This window comes from Neopsephotus bourkii, unplaced genomic scaffold (assembly GCF_033783945.1).
Source record: "Neopsephotus bourkii isolate Nb327-2 ecotype Australia unplaced genomic scaffold, CSIRO-AGI_Nbou_v1 NB_1652, whole genome shotgun sequence".
Taxonomy (NCBI): Eukaryota; Metazoa; Chordata; class Aves; order Psittaciformes; family Psittacidae; genus Neopsephotus; species Neopsephotus bourkii.
Window position 1 is genome coordinate 785,303 of NW_026902126.1, and position 22,950 is coordinate 808,252.

At 45.7% G+C, this 22,950-nt stretch overlaps 1 protein-coding gene across 6 annotated transcripts in view; it reads left to right on the top strand.

Moving 5' to 3' along the window:
• Positions 1–22,950, top strand: part of MYO1H (myosin IH) — a 37,043-nt gene that overhangs the window by 8,660 nt on the left and 5,433 nt on the right. Inside the window, exons 1-24 of one of the 6 annotated variants that reach the window (XM_061374778.1) lie at positions 503–600; positions 788–881; positions 11,941–12,099; positions 12,346–12,461; positions 12,883–13,081; positions 13,329–13,409; positions 13,853–14,032; positions 14,836–14,934; positions 15,180–15,293; positions 15,591–15,662; positions 16,069–16,188; positions 16,503–16,570; positions 16,900–17,005; positions 17,286–17,366; positions 17,754–17,845; positions 19,396–19,490; positions 19,717–19,763; positions 19,990–20,070; positions 20,530–20,635; positions 20,936–21,053; positions 21,344–21,457; positions 21,828–21,904; positions 22,208–22,276; positions 22,702–22,786. In XM_061374778.1, the coding sequence (XP_061230762.1) occupies positions 870–881; positions 11,941–12,099; positions 12,346–12,461; positions 12,883–13,081; positions 13,329–13,409; positions 13,853–14,032; positions 14,836–14,934; positions 15,180–15,293; positions 15,591–15,662; positions 16,069–16,188; positions 16,503–16,570; positions 16,900–17,005; positions 17,286–17,366; positions 17,754–17,845; positions 19,396–19,490; positions 19,717–19,763; positions 19,990–20,070; positions 20,530–20,635; positions 20,936–21,053; positions 21,344–21,457; positions 21,828–21,904; positions 22,208–22,276; positions 22,702–22,786 (2,291 nt within the window). In that variant the 5' untranslated portion in view covers positions 503–600; positions 788–869. Of the gene's footprint in view, positions 1–502; positions 601–787; positions 882–2,356; positions 2,506–4,163; positions 4,374–5,035; positions 5,208–11,583; positions 11,613–11,940; positions 12,100–12,345; positions 12,462–12,882; positions 13,082–13,328; positions 13,410–13,852; positions 14,033–14,835; positions 14,935–15,179; positions 15,294–15,590; positions 15,663–16,068; positions 16,189–16,502; positions 16,571–16,899; positions 17,006–17,285; positions 17,367–17,753; positions 17,846–19,395; positions 19,491–19,716; positions 19,764–19,989; positions 20,071–20,529; positions 20,636–20,935; positions 21,054–21,343; positions 21,458–21,827; positions 21,905–22,207; positions 22,277–22,701; positions 22,787–22,950 lie in introns of those variants that run through there. The other 5 variants (XM_061374781.1, XM_061374782.1, XM_061374777.1 and 2 more) reach the window with 5 other exon arrangements.

Below are 22,950 nucleotides of genomic sequence, written 5' to 3' on the forward strand. Positions count from 1 at the left end.
GAGTGGATGGCATAGAGAGATCTGTTGGATACTTTATCTGGTGGTGACTTCAGGGTTGTAACTGCCTGAAAGGGTAACAGTGCTTTTGTTGGTGGTCAAGGTAACAGCACCATAGCCCATCAAACAGCCCAGGCCAGGTTACTGAAAACATACCTCCCTGTCTGTGTAAAAAAACAGGGATTTTGAGATGAGGATGGGTACAAAAGCTCCTGTCAGCAAAATAAGCAATTGTGAGGGATCAGTGTAACATTTAGTTCTGAGGGTTGGACTGGGTGTGAGCCCACTTTGGTTTTCCATCTCTTGTAACACTCAGTGACACAGTCAGCTCCACTCTGATTGCTTGTCATACATCAACTAATGGGTTTCCTCAGCATTTCTGCCCTGAAGTCAGCAATACACATTCATATACTCTTCATCTATGTATTATTCTCTTCATCTATGTATCATTCATATACTCTTCATCTATTTATTATTCAGGTGCCTGAGATCTAAAGTGAGTGGCTTTGCAGCATTCCCTATGAGGTAAGTGTGCACAGGAGCTACAGAAGGCAGTCTGTGGGACTGTTAGCCTGACCCTTTGCTGCTGCTCAGTTTTGTCATGTGAGCACTCCTCGCTCTTCATTGTGCATAGCTTTGCATTCAGCTTTGCTGTGCTTCATGTATAAATATGCACATGTCCTTTAGATGCACCACACAATACATAATGGGGAATGAATTGGTAGATAAATCTTGCTAGATACATCTTGAAAGACTTTAATAAATGTTTTCTCTGTCTTTATTTAAGCAGCTCTGGATATCACTTGGAGCTCGAGGTCTATTTTTCATCAGGTAATGTGTGTGGGACTGAGCGTGAGGACGGTGCAGCGCGGATGCAAGCAGAGGTAGGAGTGCCTATCCTCAGATCTGGTTACAACACGTCAGGACCCTGGAGAAAAAAAGGGAGAATACAATATGTGAATGTGAGAGTTGAGTATTCATTCATTACAACACTCTTCAGGTTCTGTTTTCTTTAGGGTAAGGCTGTATCCTTGTCAGAAGGGACAGCACATTGCACAGTGAGGTGGAGGGATCACAGATGTTGCAGCAGTGCAGGAGAGTTGGTAAAATTTAGTCTGAATTGGAATCACATTAAAGATTCATGTGTAGTCTTAGCATCTGTTCCTCCTTTGTAGGATATCTGCACTTTAAATTTTTAAGCATGTCTTAGCCTCAGCCTGGGAAGAGAGATACTATAACCTAGAGAATATACATTATTAACCTTGAAGCATCCAGCTCGTGTCAGCTCCTACAGCCTCTGACATTCCAGTTTGTGCACTAGCAGGTGCACACCCACCTCTCGGTCTGAGACACTGGCACAGCCTGGATGGGCCTCACTCCAGGGCCAGTTTTAGTGCATCAGATGGATGCACTCACCTATTTCAGTAGTTTGTAATTAACACATAATGCTTATACCAACACATCAAAGATCGCCGGTGCTTGCAACGTAATCTCAAGGAAGATAGAGTTTCTAGTTCTTATCTTGGAAAAGTGGCCACTAAGTGTATGCAGGTGCCACAGGACCAAGTCCCCAACTCCCACAGTGAATTATTAATGGTGCTTTATTTGGATGAGGACATAGCCTCCTTGCCTGCTGCACAGTGTTACCAAGGACCTTAAACAAGTTCAAAGCACCTTTTGAATGGTTTAGCTGGAATAATTGTTAAGAGCTGACTCTAACAACATTCAAGATGGATACCCAGGTAACTTTCATTATTAGTGGCTGTGGTGATAGATGCATTAGCAGCTAGCAGGAGATGTAGCTCCATAGGATATTTGTTAACTGCATTAGTAGATATTTAAGTAGTGCATTTCCATAAGCTAGATGATGCTATAATGACTTTGAATAATATTTTTCTAAAGCACACAACTGATAGAATTGAGTCACAAATATCAAGAACTTCGTGGTGCAGAAGTGTGTGTTATATTTAGCTTGGATGAGGGGCCTTCAGCGGGAAGAATGACTTTTATCCTCGATACCTGTGTACCATAAATGTTCACTTGCCATCTCTGCTGGCTAATTTCATTTCACAGACTTCAACAAAGAAGCTTCTTGGAAGCTGTGGCTGGGGTGACATCTCTCTTGCATGCTAATGCAGTCCTGACAAAGGAGATGACAGATGGAACTCCTGGATCAAAGCAGCTTTTCTCCAGTGAGATATTAAAACTCACAGGTTTCTAACAGCTCTTGCCATTAGGGTACAGGTTCCCTGGTCTCTGCTGATGACTTTCTCTTCCCATAGCAAAACTTCCAGAGAAAACTCTTAGAGACCTCTGTAGCAGTACTGCGTCACTAACAGAATCTGATCTCTTAAATAGTCCAGTTTAGTCTTTCTAAGTGCTTAGGAAGTTTTGAAGCTGGCCTGTGTGGACAGTGATCACAGTATTGGTGTGGTACTCTGCCATCAGCAGTCTCCATCAAATCTCATTGTGAAAGCTGGTGACAGTTTCTGTAGGACTGACATCCAGGTAATCTTGACATCTGAAAGGTCTTTTCCAACCTAGCTGATTCTGTGATTCTTGGTCCAGAGCTGACTCACAAGCAAATGAATGACGTGGTGAAGATCTTGTGATCTACTTGGTTATAGATAACTTGGTTAATCCTCCAGTTATTTCTTGAGCACCAGTGGGTTGAGCCCACTGAAGAAAAGAGCTTCCTTTGCACCTCCTTTTCTCCTCTTCCCCACTGAAGTGTCTGTGTTTGGGGGGACAATAGAGTTCACACACGATGCATTTTGTGAAGGTCAGTTGTGGCGTCCTCAGAGAACCACGGTTGAAAAGCAGCACAGAGAGCTGCTCCATCAAGCCATCGGGCTGGAGAGAGCTTGGCACGGGAAGAGAGGGAGGCCTGTGCAGGCTGGGGGGGGGGCTTGAAGCAAGGAGGGAGAGGAGCTGGAGCCAAGGTGGTCAGCTGTGAGCAACAGCACAGAGCAAAGGGAGCAGCAGTGGACACAGACCAGAGCTCTGCAGCTGGCACCGTGAAGACCAAATGACAGAGCTTGATGCTAAAGCCAAAGAGAAGTAAGAGAATTGTCCTCCAATAGAAGGTGATAGAGTCAGAAAGTAACGTCTGAGCTGCATGTACTGAGCCAGAGAGAGAAATACAGTGACCAAAGGCAAGGGAGGATTCAGATCTTAATTAGCTGTAATTAATTCCTTCCAAATCTTATGTCTGGCAATAGCATGGAGTGAAAGGAGGTAAGAGTGGGTTTGCTTCAGTGTGTCAGTAGCAGAGAGGGGGATAGAGGGATCTCTTTTGGTGATGAAAGGAGGTAAGAGTGGGTTTGCTTCAATGTGTCAGTAGCAGAGAGGGGGATAGAGGGATCTCCTTTGGTGAGTTGAAGTGCTGGCTGCTGAACAGGCAGGTGATGTGGGTGTCTGGCTGTGCAGTGATCCTCTTACAACAATTTAAGTTTTGTTTATTGCAACACTGATGGGTTTATTAGTCTGCATTGTGATTGTCCTTGTTGCTAACCAATAGTGCATGGTCTGGCTGAAAACAGACAACGGAGCCCCTCACTCATAGATCCAAGCCTCAGTATTGATATGAAAGAATCCATGGGATGTGGTAGGTACTGTGCCAGTGAAGCTTAAAACTGATACAGGAATGAGGGATTTCCTTTAAACAATAATTGAAGAATGCTTGAAAATACTTCTTTTTTTTTTTTCAGGGGAGGAATTCTTTTATCCAATTAAAACAATAATTAATTCTTCTCTTCCCCTTTTCATGTGTGTTTGTTTGACAGACCCAGACTCTAAAAGCTGTCAGTAGCTGGGGGCTTTTGCAACTTTGCTGTGGAAGTTTTCCTCCCCACTGTTACATGAGGAAACAGATATTTGACATAAATTACAGTTAGCAAACAAAAATAAAACCCAGACTTCTTTGCTCTTGTCATATAACCCCACGCTGCTGCTTTGCCCCTCCTTGATGTTGAACCTGCTCCTTCTTTATTCATCCTCCCAAGAAAAAACAGCTGGGACCTGCGTTTCTCCTTCCTAAAACCCCAAAGCAGCATTGCCTGCTCATTTTGTTAAGGATGAAGTCTAAGAAGTGATTAATGTTTTGTTGCTCCTTTAAAACATACTTCTGCACTTACCCATTTTACTTATTTTAACAGGTTTTCCCTGTTTCAGATGATTAAGTTTCCCTGCTTCAGCTGTGCTGTAGCCTTTTAGCAGTAAGGACAAATAGCTGAGTCATCTCTGCCTCCAGCCAGCTCTGCCTGGTGATGGATCATACACTGAGGGTGTAGTTTTGTGTTTCAGGGATTTATTTTTTTCTCTCCTGCTTGGCTTGCCTCAGGCTGCCTTTTTGTAACAATATGGAAGGAGTGGGGGTAAGTTCAGAGCTCTTTGTAAAGTTTTCTGCTAATGTGTGCTTAAAAATGAGGCTTTCTGGCTAAATGAGGAGGGATAACTTGTTAAACTCGTGTCTGACCTGCTTATGTGGGCAGCAGTGGCTTCCTTCCCTCTCAAAGGAAGAGGGGTAGAACAGTTTCCAGGGTGGTTTGGGGAGGATGGTATAACCAAGGAGGAAGGAAGGAAAGAGCTGAGTTTCACCTGCTTGGAGAAGAGAGGGGGTTTTATCTTATCAGTGGAGAAGGGGCTTGCAGCATGCACACCAGAGAGCCTGGTGGTTGTATGTGACTGCTTGGGGAGCCTTGATCTTTACTTAAAACCAAAACTAGATTAACTGCCTTTGACTGTGATGGCTGGGTCCTGCTGCATATAGAGTGCTGGAGGTCCCCAGAACACCTTTTGTGCTTGCTATGGAGCCAAAAAAACTTGGATGCTCAAAGAGGGATCACTGTGCTGCTCCTTTTCCCCCCTCTCTGTCCCCATTGCTGTATCTATTCAACACAGAGTGCTCACCTCTTCCCTTGCTTGGTTTTGGAGCCACAGGCAGTGATAAGTTCCTCATAGGTACCATGACCAGACCCTTCCTACCTGAAGGACTTAAGTGTCCTGTTGCTAATGTCTTCATGTTTGTCTTTGTTAGCAAAGCGCTTTGTGTGCAAGGGGGTCCAGGAAAACTAAACCAAGGAAGGTCTGATAAAGATATTTTCTGGAGCAGTTTGAAGGAGGTTTGCTATTTATTCCCAAGAACGTTCCTGCTGTACTGTGGCTGCCAGCTCTGCTAAAACCTTACACTGCCAGTGAATTTACACCAGGTAACATAATGAGCCTGTGCTTGCAGCTTCCTCTGGTGCAGCCTCTGAGCTCCTGTGTGCAAAACTGCAGCCTTGGCATCGGCTGCTGCTTCAAGCCTGACAAACCAGGCCCAGAGCAAGTGCATGTTCTAAATCAGCGTGAACATTGGGGTGACCTTTGCTGGAACTCATGTGAATTAGATCTCGTGCTGCAGCCTCTGCAAGTTACTGCTTTGAAGTTGTTATCAAAGCAGATCCTGATGTTTTTGGAGGGGGTGGCGGGCTCTTGTGCAAGGATAAAGACTGGCTTTTCTATGGGAATGTGAATTGTAACCTTCTTCTGGACAGCAGTTTGTTGTCCTGCACATCCCTTATCTCGTCCTGCTTCTGGTTGTGATGCTGACTTGTCACCTCCCTTGAGAGGAGTAATTGCACAGACCAGCTTCTCCTTGCTTTCTGGTACAGGGGTTTGCAGTGCCATGCTTCCGTGGGAGATGTGATACCAATACTTACTTCATCTGGGGCCTTCTTGCTGTGCTCAGAAGTGTGTATTTGGGTCTGGTTTTCCTCTAGTTCTCTCTTCTGACTCTCTCAAAGACTTGTATTCACCATGGTGGCATTTACACTTGTGTTTCTGGTAAACCAGTGCTGCACTGGGGGTCATGAGGTTTTCCTGTTTTGGAATTACAGCATAAGAATGAAGATTTGTGGTTGTGAAAATAACAATACGTGAACATACTGTTGTTTAATGCTGCTCTCTCTGTAACATCTGCACTGACAGATACTCAAGGACTGTCCTTCCTGTTCCTGGATGCTCAATACATCTGCTCTCCCTTACTTCCAGAAGCTTTAACTCTGAATGTTAACTTGCCGGCTGGGAATCCTGTGCTCTGTTAGCTGAGGGATACACTATGGAGCTTATCAGCAATTTATGCTTTTGAATAAGACACCCTGTTCTGCAGTTAATACAGATTCAGGATTCATGAAGGAGTTGCCTCTGCTCCAGCAGCAGTGGTAAACCTAAGCATGTCAGAAGAAAACTCTGGTGTTTATATCTAAAAAGCAATGAAAGAGAAAGCAAGAGTCAGGTGTCTGTGTTTGGCCTGACAGGGTTTGTATCTGGGTTTTAGGGTGTCTTAAATCTCCCATGTGAGGTTTGATTGTTGTTGCTTTCCTCCACTCGGCTGTGGGGGGTGTGGGGCCATAAGCAGCATGCTCGGTGCATGAGGGGTGATGAAGCAAATGGAGCTTTCCTAGCAGTTGTGTCAAGTAAAAGGTGATAAAGAAGTATTTTATGCTTTGGGTCAGGTGCCTGAATGCATCGGTGCCTGTTTCCAGTGCCGTAACCTGGGGGCACTGGTGTGAACTGGGAATTTTGGGGTGAGAAGGGCCATTTTCTCCTAACCCGCTCCAGAAGCACAAGCGTGCAGGCGCTAACCCCAACTCTGAGCCGCTCATATTAACCTGACAGGCAATTGTTTTATTAGAGCTGACGTGCTGAATAGGACTCTCTTTAATGCTACCCTTTACCTGTCTCACTGTGTTAAAGTGGGGCCAGGATAAGGGGATAGGGGGGCAGAGGAGCGAGTGGTGGCAGGTGGAACCGCGCATCCGCACCGGTTCCGTGCCCCGACCGGCGCGGCGCAGCCCGGGTAGACCCCGCGTAACAAGAAAGAGTTGCTAAGAACAAATCTCTATTGTTCCCCGTCATCTTTAAATGAGTGTCAGGGTAGGCAGGGGGGCTTTGACCGTTAACCGCACAATTTAGCCTGCCCGTTGTGTCCGGCAGCCCCCCCCCTCCTCGGAGTTTCTCGGATGAGAAAAGGCGGCCTCAGCCCCTTATAAATGGGCCAACTCTTCTCCTTTGTGTGCAGACTGCCCAGTGTGAAATCTGCAGTGACGTTAAATGTTTTCTAATGAATAATTACTGAAAGGAAATGGAGGAATATATGTGTAATGGATTGTAGCGCATTAAAATGTTTTCTTTTGGGCACAAAAATGTTGTCCTTCACCAGCGCCGCGATTGTTTCAGGAAGCCTTTTGTGGGGGTTTGATTCTCAATGGATTATCTGTGAGCGCTCGCATTTCAAATAGAAATCAAAAGGGTCCTTTGGCAAACTAATGTTTTTCAAAATGGCAGCCATGAAGCCCATTTCGTATTTAAAGTTTGGGCTTTAAAGAAATGTTTGAACTCGGGAGATTTTCTCACTTTTTTTCCTTTCTTTTGATTTATGAAAGTGAAGTGGTTCACCTCGACCTCTCCTCTATTGAGAAAGACAGACAGTCACCCTTTAACAAGTCTATAGCAGACTATGCCCTGGAGACAGACAAGAGGCCTTAAGAACTGTTGGCATTTCCCTAGGCTGTTGATTAACCTTAAAACCCTCTTATTCTGTATTCTTTTGAAAAGAAATTAGGTTACAATGTGTACATTTTTCCGCAGTATAATTGTATTTATGAATTCTCTTGCCTTGGACAGTGTGTGCAAGATGGTCCAGGTTCCTCATTACAGACCCAAGATGTCCCTTTTCCACGGTGCTGCTGCTGCATTTCCAAGCATGGTCAATGTACAGCGTTTTAGCTTCATTATAAATGTGAAGGAGGTTCCTGGAGATACAGGGGCCAGTCTCACTGGGGTATCTCAAAATCATCTCGGCTTCTTCTTGGCTTTGCTGCAATGGGATACCATAACTTGGTCAGTTGGGGAGATCTGGTCTGGTTTAATCCATTTTATGTGCAGTTATTGTTCATCTGAAAATTACCCTGAACACATTAACTCTTATGAGCCAAGGTTTCCACTGTAAAGTATTTCCCTGTTGCTCTGAGCTCACTGATTCTTTGGTTCCTATTGCCAACCAATACCTCTTTGGGGTGGATTCTTTCTGGGGACGGAGGGATGGGGTCCTGCCTTCTCCTGGAGCAGACATCATGCAGGCAGCTGCCTGTCCCCCCTTCCAGCATCACTCTGGCATGCTGTAATCTTGACCTTGAGGTCAGTGCAGAGTTGAAGGGATGTGATTGCTGGGACCTGTCCGTGCTCTCCCGCCGACCTGGCCGAGCAGGCTCTTGTAGAACATCTTCCTTTATCGCTCTTTATGGTCAAGCACTGTCACTGCCCTTTTGGCCAGCTTCTTTTGAGAGCCTTGAGTGGAGGAAGGTGGAGCAGAGCTCGAGGGCTTCCCTTCCTGCAGTCCTTACAGTGCTGCAATCCTGGTTTGAGGACTCTTAATGAGCAAATTCCTGTTGCGCACTGGGGAGCAGGACTGGGTCAGGAGCTGCCTCTTGCACTAAAGGAGTATTTCCAAAACAGAGCTCTGATGTTTCCAAAGGAATCTGTGTTAGCAGCATTGCTCCAAGCCCATCTGTCCTGAGCAAGCCTCAGCCTCCCCTATCTGTTATAAACTGGATGGCTCCAGAGATGTCTGCTCGCTGCGCTCCCTTCCTGTGGCAGGAGTCTTATTTGCTTGTGTTTCAGGGATGTAGCAACAGAAGAACAGGCAAAAAAAGGTCATAAAAGTTTGGTATCACACTGGGTGTCCTGGGGTACCAGCTGGAGACAGATGAACAAGTTGCCTGGACTGTGCTTTAGGATCACTGTGTCCAGTGCTACATAAAGCTCTGAGTTTTGGAGGAGTTGGGAATGGGAAGCTTTTGTACAAGAGATCGTAACGTGAGTGTGCTCTTGTTGGTAAAAGTTATCTTTCTGTTATCAAAACATGATTCTTTCGGGAAACAGATGGTTCTAAATGGATGCCCCATCCCTGGCAGTGTTCAAGGCCAGGTTGGACACAGGGGCTTGGAGCAAGCTGCTCCAATGGTAGGGGTCCCTGCCTGTGGCAGGGGTTGGAGTTGGATGAGCTTTAAAGTCACTTCCGACCCAAACCACGCTGTGATGCTATGATTCTAAATAACATGTTAGGTTTTCTTTCCACTTCTGTCTGGAGATATATATTACAGAGAGGTTTTTATTGTACGTTTTGGATGTTCTTCTTTATGAGTATTTATTAGCTGAGGATAAGTCAGAAATGCCTTCACCTGATTCAGCTCCCCAGATCTTGCCCTTTGCCTGTCTTCTTCAATGACTGGGTTGTTGTCTTTGACAGTTGGGCAGAGGGGAAAGAATTGGCAGCATGTAGCAGTCGTTGGCAGTCAGAGTCCAACCCGAGAAGTCCTTTTCGGGGATGCAAACTGTCCGTTTCACATTAAAGGGATAATCCATGGAAATTCCAAGCTGCAGATGTAAAATGAGTTTTGCAGTGACCTCTAGTGGGGAGCCAAGCCGGGAGCTGCGGGCAGGGGGTGAGGAGCCTCCCCAGGGTGATGTATTTTGTAGCTGGATTTGCTCAAGTTACCCATTGGGAAGGCTGGATCCCATCACTTCATCTTCAGGCTCAGTCTTTGGTCTTCTGGCGAGACCTTAACGTCTCATCATGCGGTGCTGTCGGCATAAAGCTCATCGCAGCTCGAGTGCTGACAGCATGTTGGATAATTCATTGAGCGAGGAGGATGTTGGCATCTCTGCCCAAGGAGGGAGCAGCAGACAGCCCGACACATGATCCGAGGTGTCAGCGGGCCAGAGCTTCAGCCCCGTTGGCTGGGAGAGGCGTGGGTCGGAGGAGGCGATGACAGAAGGTGACATGCTGTGGCTGGGCAAAGCAGGAGGCACGGGTGAGCTGGAAACCCTTCTGCTTTTGTAGGGTGGTGGTAAGGAAATGCAGCATCTCTGCAGGTTGGGGTGGCTGGGGTGCGGGGTGGAAGAGTTGCTGCTGTTATGGTGGCCCCATTCAGGCTGGAGTCGGGTGCTTGCAGGGCACTTTGCTGTGGATCTGGGTGCTTGAAAGATACACTGATGTGAGTGTGTGCAGCCAAGGCTCTCACCCTCTGTGTTTGCGTGCATGGCAAGGTTTGGTTTGGGTTTTTCTGGTGCCTCCAGACTAGCACTGGCATCAAACTGATGCTCCTCTTTCCCTGTACATTAATCTCTTCTCTTCAATGGTATTAAACCAAAGAAACAGTAATTAACTTCAGAGCCTGCTGGAAAATGAAGCTCTGAGCCTCTGATGAAGATAAGCAATAATTTAGGAGAATTGCTTCTAAGTTGTTTTTTAACTGTTCCTTGCCAGGTCTCATTTGATGCAAACTGGTACAAATGTTACCAAAGAACCTGGCCTGTTGGTTCTGACCCTTTTCCAGAGCTGCACATCTCATGATTCATGTTGTGATCTGACATAGTTCCTTGTAGTTTCAGTGCTGACAGACAAATCCCTATGGGAAAAGAAGCTCGTTGTAATGAGGGAGTTTCTCCTACTGCTTGCATTTCAATAGGCAGGAGAGAAATCTCCTGACTCCTCAGTGGTGAGGGAAGGAAAATAATCCTTTAACAAGAGCAGCACCTTGCTTGGGTAATGTGCACTGGTGAGTCCAGGGGTATCTCTTACTGATGGTGGTACCAGGTGAGCGCAAAACTAGTAAAGCTCCAGAAACAGGAAGGGAACAGGGTGGGAAATGCAGTGTTAGAACATCTCCTGACCTCAGCAACAGCAAAATACTGTCAAAATCTGAGCACAAAGTACTGGGATTTTTGATGGGAACAGTGTCTCTTCCCAATTAACATACAAGTGAGAGAACTGGGTTAAGGAAACCTGATCAGGTAGATGGCCACTGTGCTTTCAGGCTTATGCTTTCACTCTTCCTGCTTGCAGAGAAGGTAAAAGTCTCTTGTCCAGCTTGTCCTGGGTGCTTTCTCAGAAGGACATATCCATCTCAAGTTGTTTCTACCCTTTCTATCTGGTAAAACAACAAACTCTAGCCTCGGGCAGCCACTGGGCTATGACCGGCTGTGCTATGGGTTGAGTTCTGTGCTGCCTTAGGTCACACTCAATTAGAAGTTCTTGGTTTTCATTGTGAATATTAAGGACAAGCTGTACTAAAAATGACACCAACATTAAAATTCCTGTTTAAGAGCTGACCTTCTAAACTTCCCCCATAAAGAATATTGTGTGTTGGGGCCTTTGCTGTTCTTTGTAGTGGAACCCTGCTTCTAAATCCACCAAGCCTTAGTGTCCGCAGCACTGTCAGCTTCCACCAGTGCTAGGCAGGCGCATCCCAAAAGCCTACCTCTGAAGCTGGGGTTGGTGTTAAGGTAGGAACCTCCCTCTGAACTGTGTAATCCTGGTGTTTTTAAAAAACAAATAATCCCTGACAAAAACCCACTTAAGAAACACTTATTGTAATATTATTATATTAATATATTATTATTAATACCCTAATATTACAATATACTTATCACAATAAGTATACATACTTATTGTATAAAGAAGCTTCATGCTAGCAAATAGACAAACAGAATATATCAGCTTGATTTAATTACATAGAAGCATGCTATTTATCCTTGCAGCCTGGGAAACAAGAGCTTCATGCTTGGCAGTATCTTCAGTATAAAGTCAACTTCCATGATACAGACTCGCAAGTGGAGCATGTGAAAGAATTGTGTTTTGTCACTGCCGTCCTTTCTGCAGCCTTCAGGCTTTGGGGAAAGGCTGGGAAAGGTGGAACTCTATCCAAATGGCTGTTTCATTACTCTGAGTGGCTTTGTGACATGCCCAGGTCTCTCGCTGGTGTGTGGAGACATCTGCTGCCCGGCCCTGAAAGTTAACTTTCATCTGCTTGCAGCAGTCTTGTGTGGAGTAGTACTGCAGGATCAATCCTTTTTCCCCAAAATGACCTAATTCTCATCATCCCTGCTTTGTTGTAGAAAGAAGAAGTGGAAGATAACACTGATGCAGACATGGAAGGGGCTCTGATAGCCCGGGACAGAGTCGGGGTGCAGGACTTTGTGCTTCTGGACTCGCACACCAGTGAGGCAGCTTTCATGAACAACCTTCGCAAGCGTTATCAGGAGAACCTCATCTATGTAAGTGCTGTTGTGTGGGTTCATGTAGCCTGTGGCAGGTGAAGTGGCTCTAGGTGTGGCCTTGCTAGTCTGAGAAGTCCTGAGTACTTCACAGTCAAACTAAGGAGGCTTTGGAGCAGTGTCCATTTTCTCAACAGCCCTGAGGTTATACATTGGCTTAAAGCATTTGTTTGACTCCTCTTTTGGGAGCCATCATTCCAGTGATGGAATAGGTTTCCCACCCGTATGTATTTTTTCTCCCTGCAGACATACATTGGTACTCTCCTGGTGTCTGTCAACCCTTACAAAGAGCTGGATATCTACACAGTGACACAGATGCAGCTTTATCGAGGGGTGAACTTTTTTGAACTGCCACCACATCTGTAAGTAGATCCCTTAGGATTTCAGTCTGTATGAATGAATTGGGTTTTCTGTGTAACACTTGTGTATGAGCATCAAAGATGCATATCCACACTGACTTAGGGGCAGACTAGACCTCCTCATTATATGGGATCTGCCTCTACCAGAGGAAGTTGAGATCTTCCCTTTACTGGAATTCACCAGGAATACGTGCAGCACTGTATAAGTCCTACAGCAACAGAAGGAAAGGAGCAAGCCCTATCTGTCTCTCAAATACAGACTGGGTTTTGCTACGAGACCTTGAATCAGGCTCACATCTTAAGCTCTGCTTTCCCATCATGCCCAATACTGATAATGTACTGCTGAAAAACCTTTGACACTGTCTCCTGTTGCCATTTCTAATGGCTGCTTCTCCCCTGAATGCTGCTTGTGATCCTCGTTCAGATATGCCATAGCTGACAATGCCTACCGGGTGATGTGCAACGAGTACAACAACCATTTCATCCTCATCTCCGGGGAGAGTGGAGCTGGGAAGACAGAAGCATCCAAGAAGATCTTGCAGTATTATGCAGTTACCTGTCCAACTACGGAGCAGCTGCAGATCGTCCGTGATCGTCTGCTACTTTCCAACCCTGTTCTTGAGGTAAAACTAGATAAAGGTACGAAATGCAGAAGAACTGGTGTTGTAAGAAAGAATAACAGTAACTTGTTTAGCTGAATTCCACATTAAAGCCAGGGCAATACATTAGTTTGTATTTCTTTAATCCTACTAAAGTCAGTAGCAGGAATCGGCTGATGCAGCAGAACTTTGTTGTTGGAACTTTGCCTTGTCACGGGGGTCAGGCTCTCAGAGAAATGAGAAGTGACTTGATGTATCTGTTCATCCCCAGGCTTTTGGAAACGCAAAAACTCTGCGTAATGACAACTCGAGTAGATTTGGGAAATACATGGATATCCAATTTGATTTTAAGGTGAGAACAAACTTAATGGAGCAGCTATTAAAACAAGCTGGATCAGTGAATTTCTTGGATGCTCACCAGGCAGCACAGGATTTATTAAGACTTAAGCTGCAGATTTCTGACCCTATTTTTACAGGCCTTGCATTTTTCAAGTAAGGTGACTACTTGTACATCCTGAAAGCTTCCTACATTACTGGCAATGCTGCCAGTGCTCTGTGGAAAGCTAATGCAGGTTGTTGTAAAGCACAAGCTGCACTGGAAGGATGGCAAACTCTTAAGAAACAGCTTGTGCTGCTCTTGTATGCTAACTCTTAAACAAAGGATGGCGGGTAAGAAACGTGCTGTTCCTGATGCTGTGCCTTGTTCCTGGGTGTAAAGAAACAGCCGGCACAATGATGTTATAATTGGTGTAATTTATATCTGCTGGTGCTGATGTGGCTGCCTTGTCCTGCCAGGGGGCTCCAGTGGGAGGACATATCCTCAGTTACTTAATTGAGAAATCCAGAGTTGTCCACCAAAACCATGGAGAAAGGAATTTCCATATCTTCTACCAGTTACTAGAGGGTGGAGACAAGGATCTTCTTTGCTGGCTTGGGCTGGAGCGCAACCCCCAGAAGTACGCATATCTCATCCAGGTCAGTGAGCGCTTGGCACCCTCTGTGCATCTTACATCTAGAATTATAAGGGTTTCAAATGCAGCTTTTCCCACGTGCTAAGTGTGCTGCTGAGCTGCTACCATTAGCAAAAACCCTGGTGAATTCCCTGTGTTCTGTGTGTACAGAATGGCTTACTACTGCCATCTGTACTGCTGCTGTGAGAATGTCCTTTAAAACTGGTGTCACCAAACCCTTTAATGATCCTAGCTCCCCCTAGTCTGGTCACGATGCTTCTTGATTAATTGGGAAGAGTTGTCTGAACTGCTAGCAGTAAAGTACCATCTGCAACTTACATATTGTGCAAAGGCATCTCTTCTAAGGTTCCTATGTCAGAACCTGGTGTAAAATGAGCCTTTCAGGATTTATGGACCTCGTATTATAGAGATCCATTAGTATGGTTATGCAGAATACAGCTTGCTTTGTAGTAGTGCTCTTAGTTTCCTTTCCTCCTTACTAGTGAAGAATACTTGGGCAGAAGATAGTGTTGCCATAAAAATGGAAGGTGTTTGTGAGCTCAGGCTCTTCATAAGACTTTATGGTAATCACCATCCAGGCCCAATGCTTCGAGTTAACGGAAGTTTTAAGTATAAGCTGAAAGATCTGATCCAATGAGCCCCTTTCAGGATTAGCAGGAGTGAACTAAACTTGCTAGCTAATTGCAGAATGCATCTGTACAGGCTGAGGAAACTGGGAAGGGAAGCAGTGTGCCCAGTAGTATGCTGCTGATAATACAATTGCTTTGCCAATGAATTGTACTACTTCATCTTTCTTTTACTCTATAGGGTCGATGTGCCAAAGTGTTTTCTATTAATGACAAGAATGACTGGAAAATAGTCCGCAAAGCTTTTTCCATCATTGATTTCACTGAGAAAGATATAGAGGTATGTGTGCTAAAGGGGACTGAGCCTGCCAAAGGGAATTTAAGTGAGGAGTGCACTTAAGAGTGATGGAAGCAGCTTTCCTTGGAGGAGGCGTTAAGGACAGAATAGGACATTGTTTTGGAGGGGTTTAGGGAGTGAGTGGGTGGAGAGCCAATATTCTTTATGAGCATGTGTAGGAAAGATATTAGTACCGTCCCATGGAGCTGTGGGAATCTGTTTTCTAATGGTGTATCTCTCGTTATTAGCATCTCTTTGGAATTGTTGCCAGTGTCCTGCACCTTGGGAACATTCAGTTTGAAGAAGACAGCAATGGACATGCCATCATTCGCGATGGCACGCAGATCAAATGGATTTCAAAGGTCAGTATTACAAGTGCTGTGAAGAAAGCCTTAACCTTGCTGTGTTTTCCTCTTAAGGAGAAAAACATCTGTTCCCAAAAGCAGAATTGATGTATAAATACCCAGCTCTTGTTATAAGCTGTCTGGAATTGTAGGGTCCCTTTTCTCCATAGCACATCTCCCTGAAACTTATTGTTGCTCAAAGATATGTCTAACTGGAAATGGACTGCGGGGTTATGCTCTACTGATCACACAATACTGCTTATTTAAAGCCTTCTGCTGGCCATACTCTGAGTGCAGGTATTTCTCTTTCTGCAGCTGCTGGGTGTGCACTTGTCCATTCTGCAGGAAGCTCTCACCAATCGGAAGATCGAAGCCAGATCTGAAGAGGTAGTGAGTGATCCTGGGTGACCCCAGGCAGCTGGGAGCCCAGCTAGTGGTGGTGATGGATGAGGAGCTCTGTTCTTAGCAGTGTTACAGCTAAACTAGATCACTCTGGCTGTCTTTCTTCCACCGTATCACCTTCCTCTTCCAGCTCAAGATGCTAAATTAAATCATTTTCCCATTATTAGAGTTCTGCTGCTGAACAAGATAGTCACTGTGAAAAAGTTGGGCACAGGGACTTGCAGGCAGCTTTATTTGAGCCAAGCAGTTTCCTTTAGTTTAGTCCCTAGAGTGCTTTTAGGGAAACTGGGCTGCATAAACAGAGAAAAGCACTGGTAAAAACTGGTCTTTAATCTTTCTCTGGTCATCTGGGCTGTTCCTCATCTTGTGGCATATCTTTACTTATCTTCAGGTCCTAAGCCCGTTGAACGTGGATCTGGCGTTCTATGCTCGGGATGCAGCGGCAAAGGCGATTTATGGACGAACGTTCACTTGGCTGGTCAACAAAATCAACAGCTCCCTGGCCAACCAGGTTGGTTTCTGATCCAGTGTCCTCCTGGACACCAAGTACCCCTCACACACTGAGCAGAGTTTCTCCAGTGAGGCCCTACAGCCCCCATCACCAAATATAATTGATGTAGGGACAACCCACAGTGCTGAGCTGGACCACTGCTTAGTTGGGTGTGGAAGGTGGTGTGTTTAATAGTTTTAGCAGGTCATTACCTGCTTTAAAGTGGCTACTCCAGTGGCACACAACACCTAAGATTTAGGTGAAAGAAACATGAAATGTGCAGGGAAGAAGCATCAGCTGAAGCAGCAATTACAGAGCAATGGTGTCTTTAACAGGATTCAACTCAGAAAACGGTTATTGGCCTGCTGGATATCTATGGCTTTGAAGTGCTGGATACAAACAGGTAATAGCTGTTCCTGAGGCTTGGGGTAACCTGTTCTGCTGGTGGGGCATGTGCTGGAGTCCCACATGGCTTCTTGAGTCTACTCTTACCCCAGAAAGGCAAGATAGGGGTGGCTGCAAGATCTGGGAGCACCTGGGTTAGCTGACCCCCTGCTGAAAGCTTTAGCTTGGGCTGCTTGCTTTGACTTGAGCCATTACTACAACAGCATGGAAGGATTGTGTGGGTTTAACCTGTATACTAGTGGGTTGTTTGACTTGAAAACAGTAAGTGGTGGGAGAAGTAGAATTGTCCATGAAATAAAAACTAACACTCACTTGGCCTCTCTGAAGCTTTGAGCAGTTCTGCATTAATTACTGTAATGAGAAGCTCCAGCAGCTGTTGATTGAGATGACCTTGAAAGCAGAGCAGGAGGAGTATGAACTGGAAGGAATAGAGGTAACTTCTTATTTTTCCCCTGTTCTGTTTTCCTCTGAATTGCTATTACACTGAATGTCTTTGATCATCAATGAAGAAGGCATCCTGCTTCTTTTAGTTTGCATTGTTCATGTAGGAAGCATAAGATAGTATTTATAAGATAGTGGGTCTAATTCTGTAACCCTTTTGCAGTGTAATTAAACCTCTTTTTAGTGGGATTGGAACCTGGCTCCGAAGAACTTAAGAAATTGCAAAGAGAAGATCTTCCTCTAAACTTGTTCTTCCTTTTTTCCTTTGCCAGTGGGAGCCAATTCCATATTTTAACAACAAGATCATTTGTGACTTGGTTGAGCAGAAGCATAAAGGAATAATCTCCATTCTGGTAAGAACAGAGTTTGTGCTGTTTAAATTAAAACATGTGCCTGTGCCCTACTGTAATGGTCCATAGTCATATTTTTCCTCTAGTTATGTGATGGGTCTGCATTATTCAGGATGTAAACAGATAGGTCTTGCAAACAAAGACCCAGAAGATTAAGGTAGAGGATCTGCTTGCTAGAGCTATGGGGATTAAAGTTGGTATGCTGCTTCCACAGCAAGTCTGATGCTTAAGAAGGGCATTTCCTTAACTAGGAAGCTGCTTGTATAAAATAGAACCCATGTCAAATTGTAACCAAGTGCTTTGGTTTTGCATAACAAGGTTGTACTAAACATGAGTGAGGAGGGAGTAGTCTGTTCAGAGCAGAGTTTGACCAGGTGCCTGCTGTTCCAGGATGAAGAATGCTTACGACCTGGTGAAGCGACTGATTTGAGCTTCTTGGAAAAGCTGGAAGAGAAAGTAGGAGATCATGCCCACTTCGTGACGTATGCATTTACACTCTGTATCCTGCCACACACAAAACTCTTCCAGTTCCTTACCCATTACAGAGTACTGGGGAGGGAACAATTTTTGCTTTGTCCCAAAGAAAATCAAGCAGCCTCTCCACTATATAATGCTGTGCTATGCTGGTAGAGTATGACCTGAGGTGCTGGGGAGGTTGGGGTTCCTGGCTCTCTTACTAGTGTGATGCTGATCTTTGAGCCTGGACTAAAGCTCATCCAGCTCCAGCTCCAACCACGGGCAGGGACACCTTCCACTGGAGCAGCTTGCTCCAAGCTCCTGTGTCCAACCTGGCCTTGAGCACTGCCAGGGATGGGGCAGCCACAGCTTCTCTGGGCACCCTGTGCCAGCGCCTCAGCACCCTCAGAGGGAAGAGCTTCTGCCTAAGTCTCCCCTCTGGCAGGTTCAAGCCATTCTCCTTGGCCTGTCCCTACAGGCCCTTGTCCAAAGCCCCTCTCCAGGTTTCTTGTAGTCCCTTTAGGCACTGGAGCTGCTCTAAGGTCTCCCTGGAGCCTTGTCTTCTCCAGGCTGGACAAGCCCAGCTCTCTCAGCCTATCTCCATAGGAGAGGTGCTCCAGCTCTTGGAGCATCTCCATGGCTTCTTCTGGACTTGCTCCAGCAGTTCTGTGTCCTTCTTACGTTGGGGGCCCAATGGGTGGCACTTTGATTCATACTCAGTCTCCAGTATTTTCAGATTCAGTTTTGGTGGCTGATGAGCACATTGGCATTCCCAGCAGAAGCCTACTGAAAGGCTTTGACAAGCCATCAATTCAGAGCCACACTGCTGAATTGTCACTGTTTTTATATCTATGAAGTTCATCATAGCCAAGTGGTGAATTTGTAGCCAACTTCCTTGTCACCACAATGTGCCTTAATACTGTTCTGCCTGATTAAAAGCTTGAAACAGAGCTAGAGCTTCTTAAACAGGCTCTGTACTTGGCAGGGGAAGGGAACTTTGTACTCATGTTGTGACACCCAGCTCTGCTATTCGTGGCTGCTTACAAAGCTGAAACTTAAACTGTTAAGTTGCTCTTTTTCCTTTGTTCTTCTTTTTTCCCCAGGAGTCCTTGCTTTCCAAACCTTTCCTGCTGTTCTTGGAAATTGTGATTCCTGCTCTTATTTGGGTTCTTGCTTCAGGGCAAAATATCCCAAACAATCCTCCCCTACCAGTTTCACTTGGAGGAAGCTGATGATCTTTTCCTCATGTAGGTGATGAAGAAATATTAAATGCTTGTTATGAGAAGAAATCTTAATACTTCTGGAAAGGGTGATTGTTGCCAAAAGGCAATGGGTAGGTCACAGGTACCCTGAGGAGTTTATGATAGCTGGCTCCCATTGTTTGCTGGTAGCTGGTCAGAATGGGCAGGTAGATGATGACTTGATTCTGTAACCGCATAGTCAGAGCCACATCAATAGGAACAAACATTCCATTTCCAGCTGTCCTACAGCTGCTTTTCATGCAGGTGGCTTTCTACAAGCTGAGTAAGTCTGTTTGCTCCTTTTTCTCTTGGTTTTCTGTGTGTTTTCCCCACAGTCGCAAGCTTGCAGACCAGAAAACACGGAAATCCATTGACTGGGTGGATTTCCGCCTCCTTCACTACGCAGGAGAAGTCACTTATTGTGCTGTTGGTGAGTGTGAGCACAGAGCTTGCCTGGAAGTTACCTGTGCTTTTAAGCCAGTGTGGGAGGTGATAACTTGACGGGAAGATGAATTACAAAATACCTGCCCTCTGAGGGTACTGTTACTTGGAAGTCTTAAATGTGGATGCAGTGGGAATTCTGTGGATATAAATATCCAGATTTTGTGCTGAAGTGTGTGGCCTCCAAACGAATCAAACTGCTTTTTCTTCTTCAGGATTTCTAGAGAAGAATAATGATCTATTGTACAGAAACCTGAAAGAGGTAAGGATGGAAAAGGGATACTGTTAAATCATCATGCTTCAATAAGAAATGTTCTGCAGATGCATTTAATCTCTATAGCAAACAAGAATGTGTATTTCTTCTTAGCACTGTTCTTTAGGCACCTACATGTGTGTCCTTACAGCTGTGCTGCTCCAGCATAGCAACCTCACAGCAGGAATAGCACAGCTGCTAAATAAGGCAGCTTTTAATTTTCCTCCTGTTCCAGGTGCTGTGCAACTCTAAAAATGGCATCCTCAGGGACTGCTTCTTGCTGTCAGAACTCGACAACAGGAGGAGACCAGAGACTGTGAGTTTCATCTTTAATCTTACCTTTAAATAGAAACTCAGCTTCCCAAGTCTTGCTTTAACTGCTGATCCTGTCCTTAGTCCTGAACTCGGTGGATTATTAATTTTGCTGGTGTTATAATCATGGTGGTTGATAGCACTGAGACAGCAGGTAGCAAAGTGACATACCTTAACGCTGTTATTAATGCATCCTTCCAAAATTAGCCCTGTGCCTAGCAGCCAGCAGTAGTTGGGTTCTGAAGTGCTGCCTTGCATGTCCAGCTGCATGGCAGAGGTTCAGATCTTCAGCTAAGCACTCTCTCCAGGTGACTTATACCTGACTGTGCTTCAGAAGCTCTGTGGTCCTAATGCATGCGCCAGCCTTTTGCTTATTTTTAAGATGAGATCAGGGAATGAGTTAATTGCAGTTACTGCAGCCGTGAGCTCCAAAGCCAAGGAAGTTCTTCTGTTGTCATCTTAGGTTGCAACCCAGTTCAAAACCAGTCTGATGAGTCTTATAGAAATCCTGATGTCCAAGGAGCCTTCCTATGTCCGATGCATTAAACCAAATGACAACAAGGAGCCTGGTAAGGCAATGAGCTGGAGACACAGTCGAGATGAAGGAAGTGAGGGATATTTTAACTCATAGCTAGGCACAGAGTGTATATGTATACACACTCTGTCTGTGGTGTGTACATATTCCTTATTTACGTCAATACATGGATGAAGCCTTGGGTGAGATGGTTTAGTGTGAGGTGTCCCTGCCCATGGCAGGGGGTTGGAACTGGATGATCTTAAGGTCCTTTCCAACCCAAACCATCCTATGATTCTAAGTGATGGAGCTTCCACACTCGGTATTTCCCACTGAATGCATGTTCTTGCTGCAGGGAGGTTTGATGATTTCCTGATCCGTCACCAGGTGAAGTACCTGGGCCTGATGGAGCACTTGCGGGTGAGACGTGCTGGCTTCGCCTACCGGCGCAAGTATGAGCTCTTCCTGCAAAGGTGAGTGGAACTGCTCTGCCCTCTGGCCAGGTAAACCTGTCCTCCCGCAAGGGCTTCAGAGCAAGGCTTGTTGAAATGTCAAGTCCCAGCAGTAGGAGATGTGGCGGTGTCAGCAGACACTGTTCTGCTTCAGAAATAACCTTAGTATGTGTCTCCTGCCTGTATCCAGTTTGTCCTGCTTTGCCATCCTCTGCTTTGAATAAAGCACTAGGAATTTGGGGGAGAAAAGGTTCAGGAAGGGGTTCCTCAAGCATCAAGTTACTTGTGTTGATCTCTTGCTGATCTTCCAGGTATAAATCTCTCTGTCCAGCTACATGGCCACACTGGCATGGGCCAGCAGTTGAGGGTGTGGAGAGGCTCATCAAGCATCTTGGTTACAAGCCTGAAGAATACAAATTAGGAAGGTAAATCCTTTCTCTGGCTGTGACCTCTGCTGCTCAGCTGTGTGGTGCTTCCTAGATTTGATCCTCTTTAACATCATCTTCAACCTATGGCTTGAGAATACAAGTTGTGTAGAGGCAGAAGGCTCCACACTGGGTCTTCCAGGGCATCTGGGGCCTTGTGCAGTAACTGGGGTTTTGCTTCCTATCCTCTCCCTGCCACCCTTTGCCAAGCCCTTGGCACCCTTTTAGGATGTGCCAGCCAGACAAGTGAAGAGGTTGCAGAAGATGTAACTCATTAGCACTGTGGTGGGTTGGAGGACTCTGAGCCTGGTTAGGGCAGCTGAAACCGTGGCTCCCTGGGAATAAGCTGTTCATGATCTCTCTTTTTCAGAACCAAAATCTTCATTCGTTTCCCAAAGACTCTGTTTGCTACTGAAGATGCATTTGAAATCAGAAAGCACCTGTTACGTACGTTCCCCACTCCCTTTATCTGTGTATAACTTAAGCTTGAAATGCAGAAATGCCATGGAGCTGCCTCAGGGCACATTTACCTGCACAGTCTATTTTTGGTCCTGTTGGTGCTTTGACACCTCTGTTCCTCAGGGACTGTGCAGACCCTCCTCTGCCTTGGCAGCAATCAGTGTCTGATTGCTGGGAGCACAGCTTCTGAATCCTAGAATGGTTTGGGTTGGAAGGGACCTTAAAGATCACTTGGTTCCATCCCCTACCATGAGCAACATCTCTGCTTTATTTTCCTCCTCTTTTTGCCAGTTTCAAGGCTACAGGCCAAATACAAAGGCTGCCTTGGGAAAAGGGCGTACCTGAAGAAGAGAGAAGCAGGTATGGGCTCTGGAATTGAGGATTCTCTTCTGGGGCTATGCTTGTAGCTTTGGGAGGTCAGGAATCCACGTTATGCAGCTTCCCCTCAGGGCTGTGGATGTCTGGGGTGAGAGGCAGGGGATGCCCATGTGAAGAGCATTCACAGAGGTCCCTTTAGCTCTGAGTAGCTCAAAGGGCAGTTTTCTGAGATGGGCTATTTGCTGTGTATGGGGGACAGCGGGAGGCTGGCACCACCTCAATGTAGAGTTCTATGGTGCAGGGGATACTAGGTCAGACAGAGTGGAGAAGAAGTTGTTCTTACTGTAAAGATCAGCTGATGGGAAGAGCTGCAAAAGAGCCAGCTGTAACTTCTGCTGTGTGAACTTAAAGGGTTGTATAGCACCAGAGCTCTGATACTAACACAAGGACCTGATGAATTCTTGCAGCTATCAAGCTGGAGGCGTGTTGGCGAGGAGTGCTGGCACGGAAAGAGGCCAAAAGGAGGACGTGGGGAGTTCAGATAATCAGGAAGTAACTATCACTGCATGGTGGTTGTGGGGTGGGTGGTGGGTCACAGCGTGGTGATGGTCTCTGGACAATGAATCTGGAATACCTGCAGGGCAGTGAGTCAAAACCATCTCCTTCACCCCCATTTCTAAGCTACCATTGCAGTGAGGACGGTTGCCACATGGGGT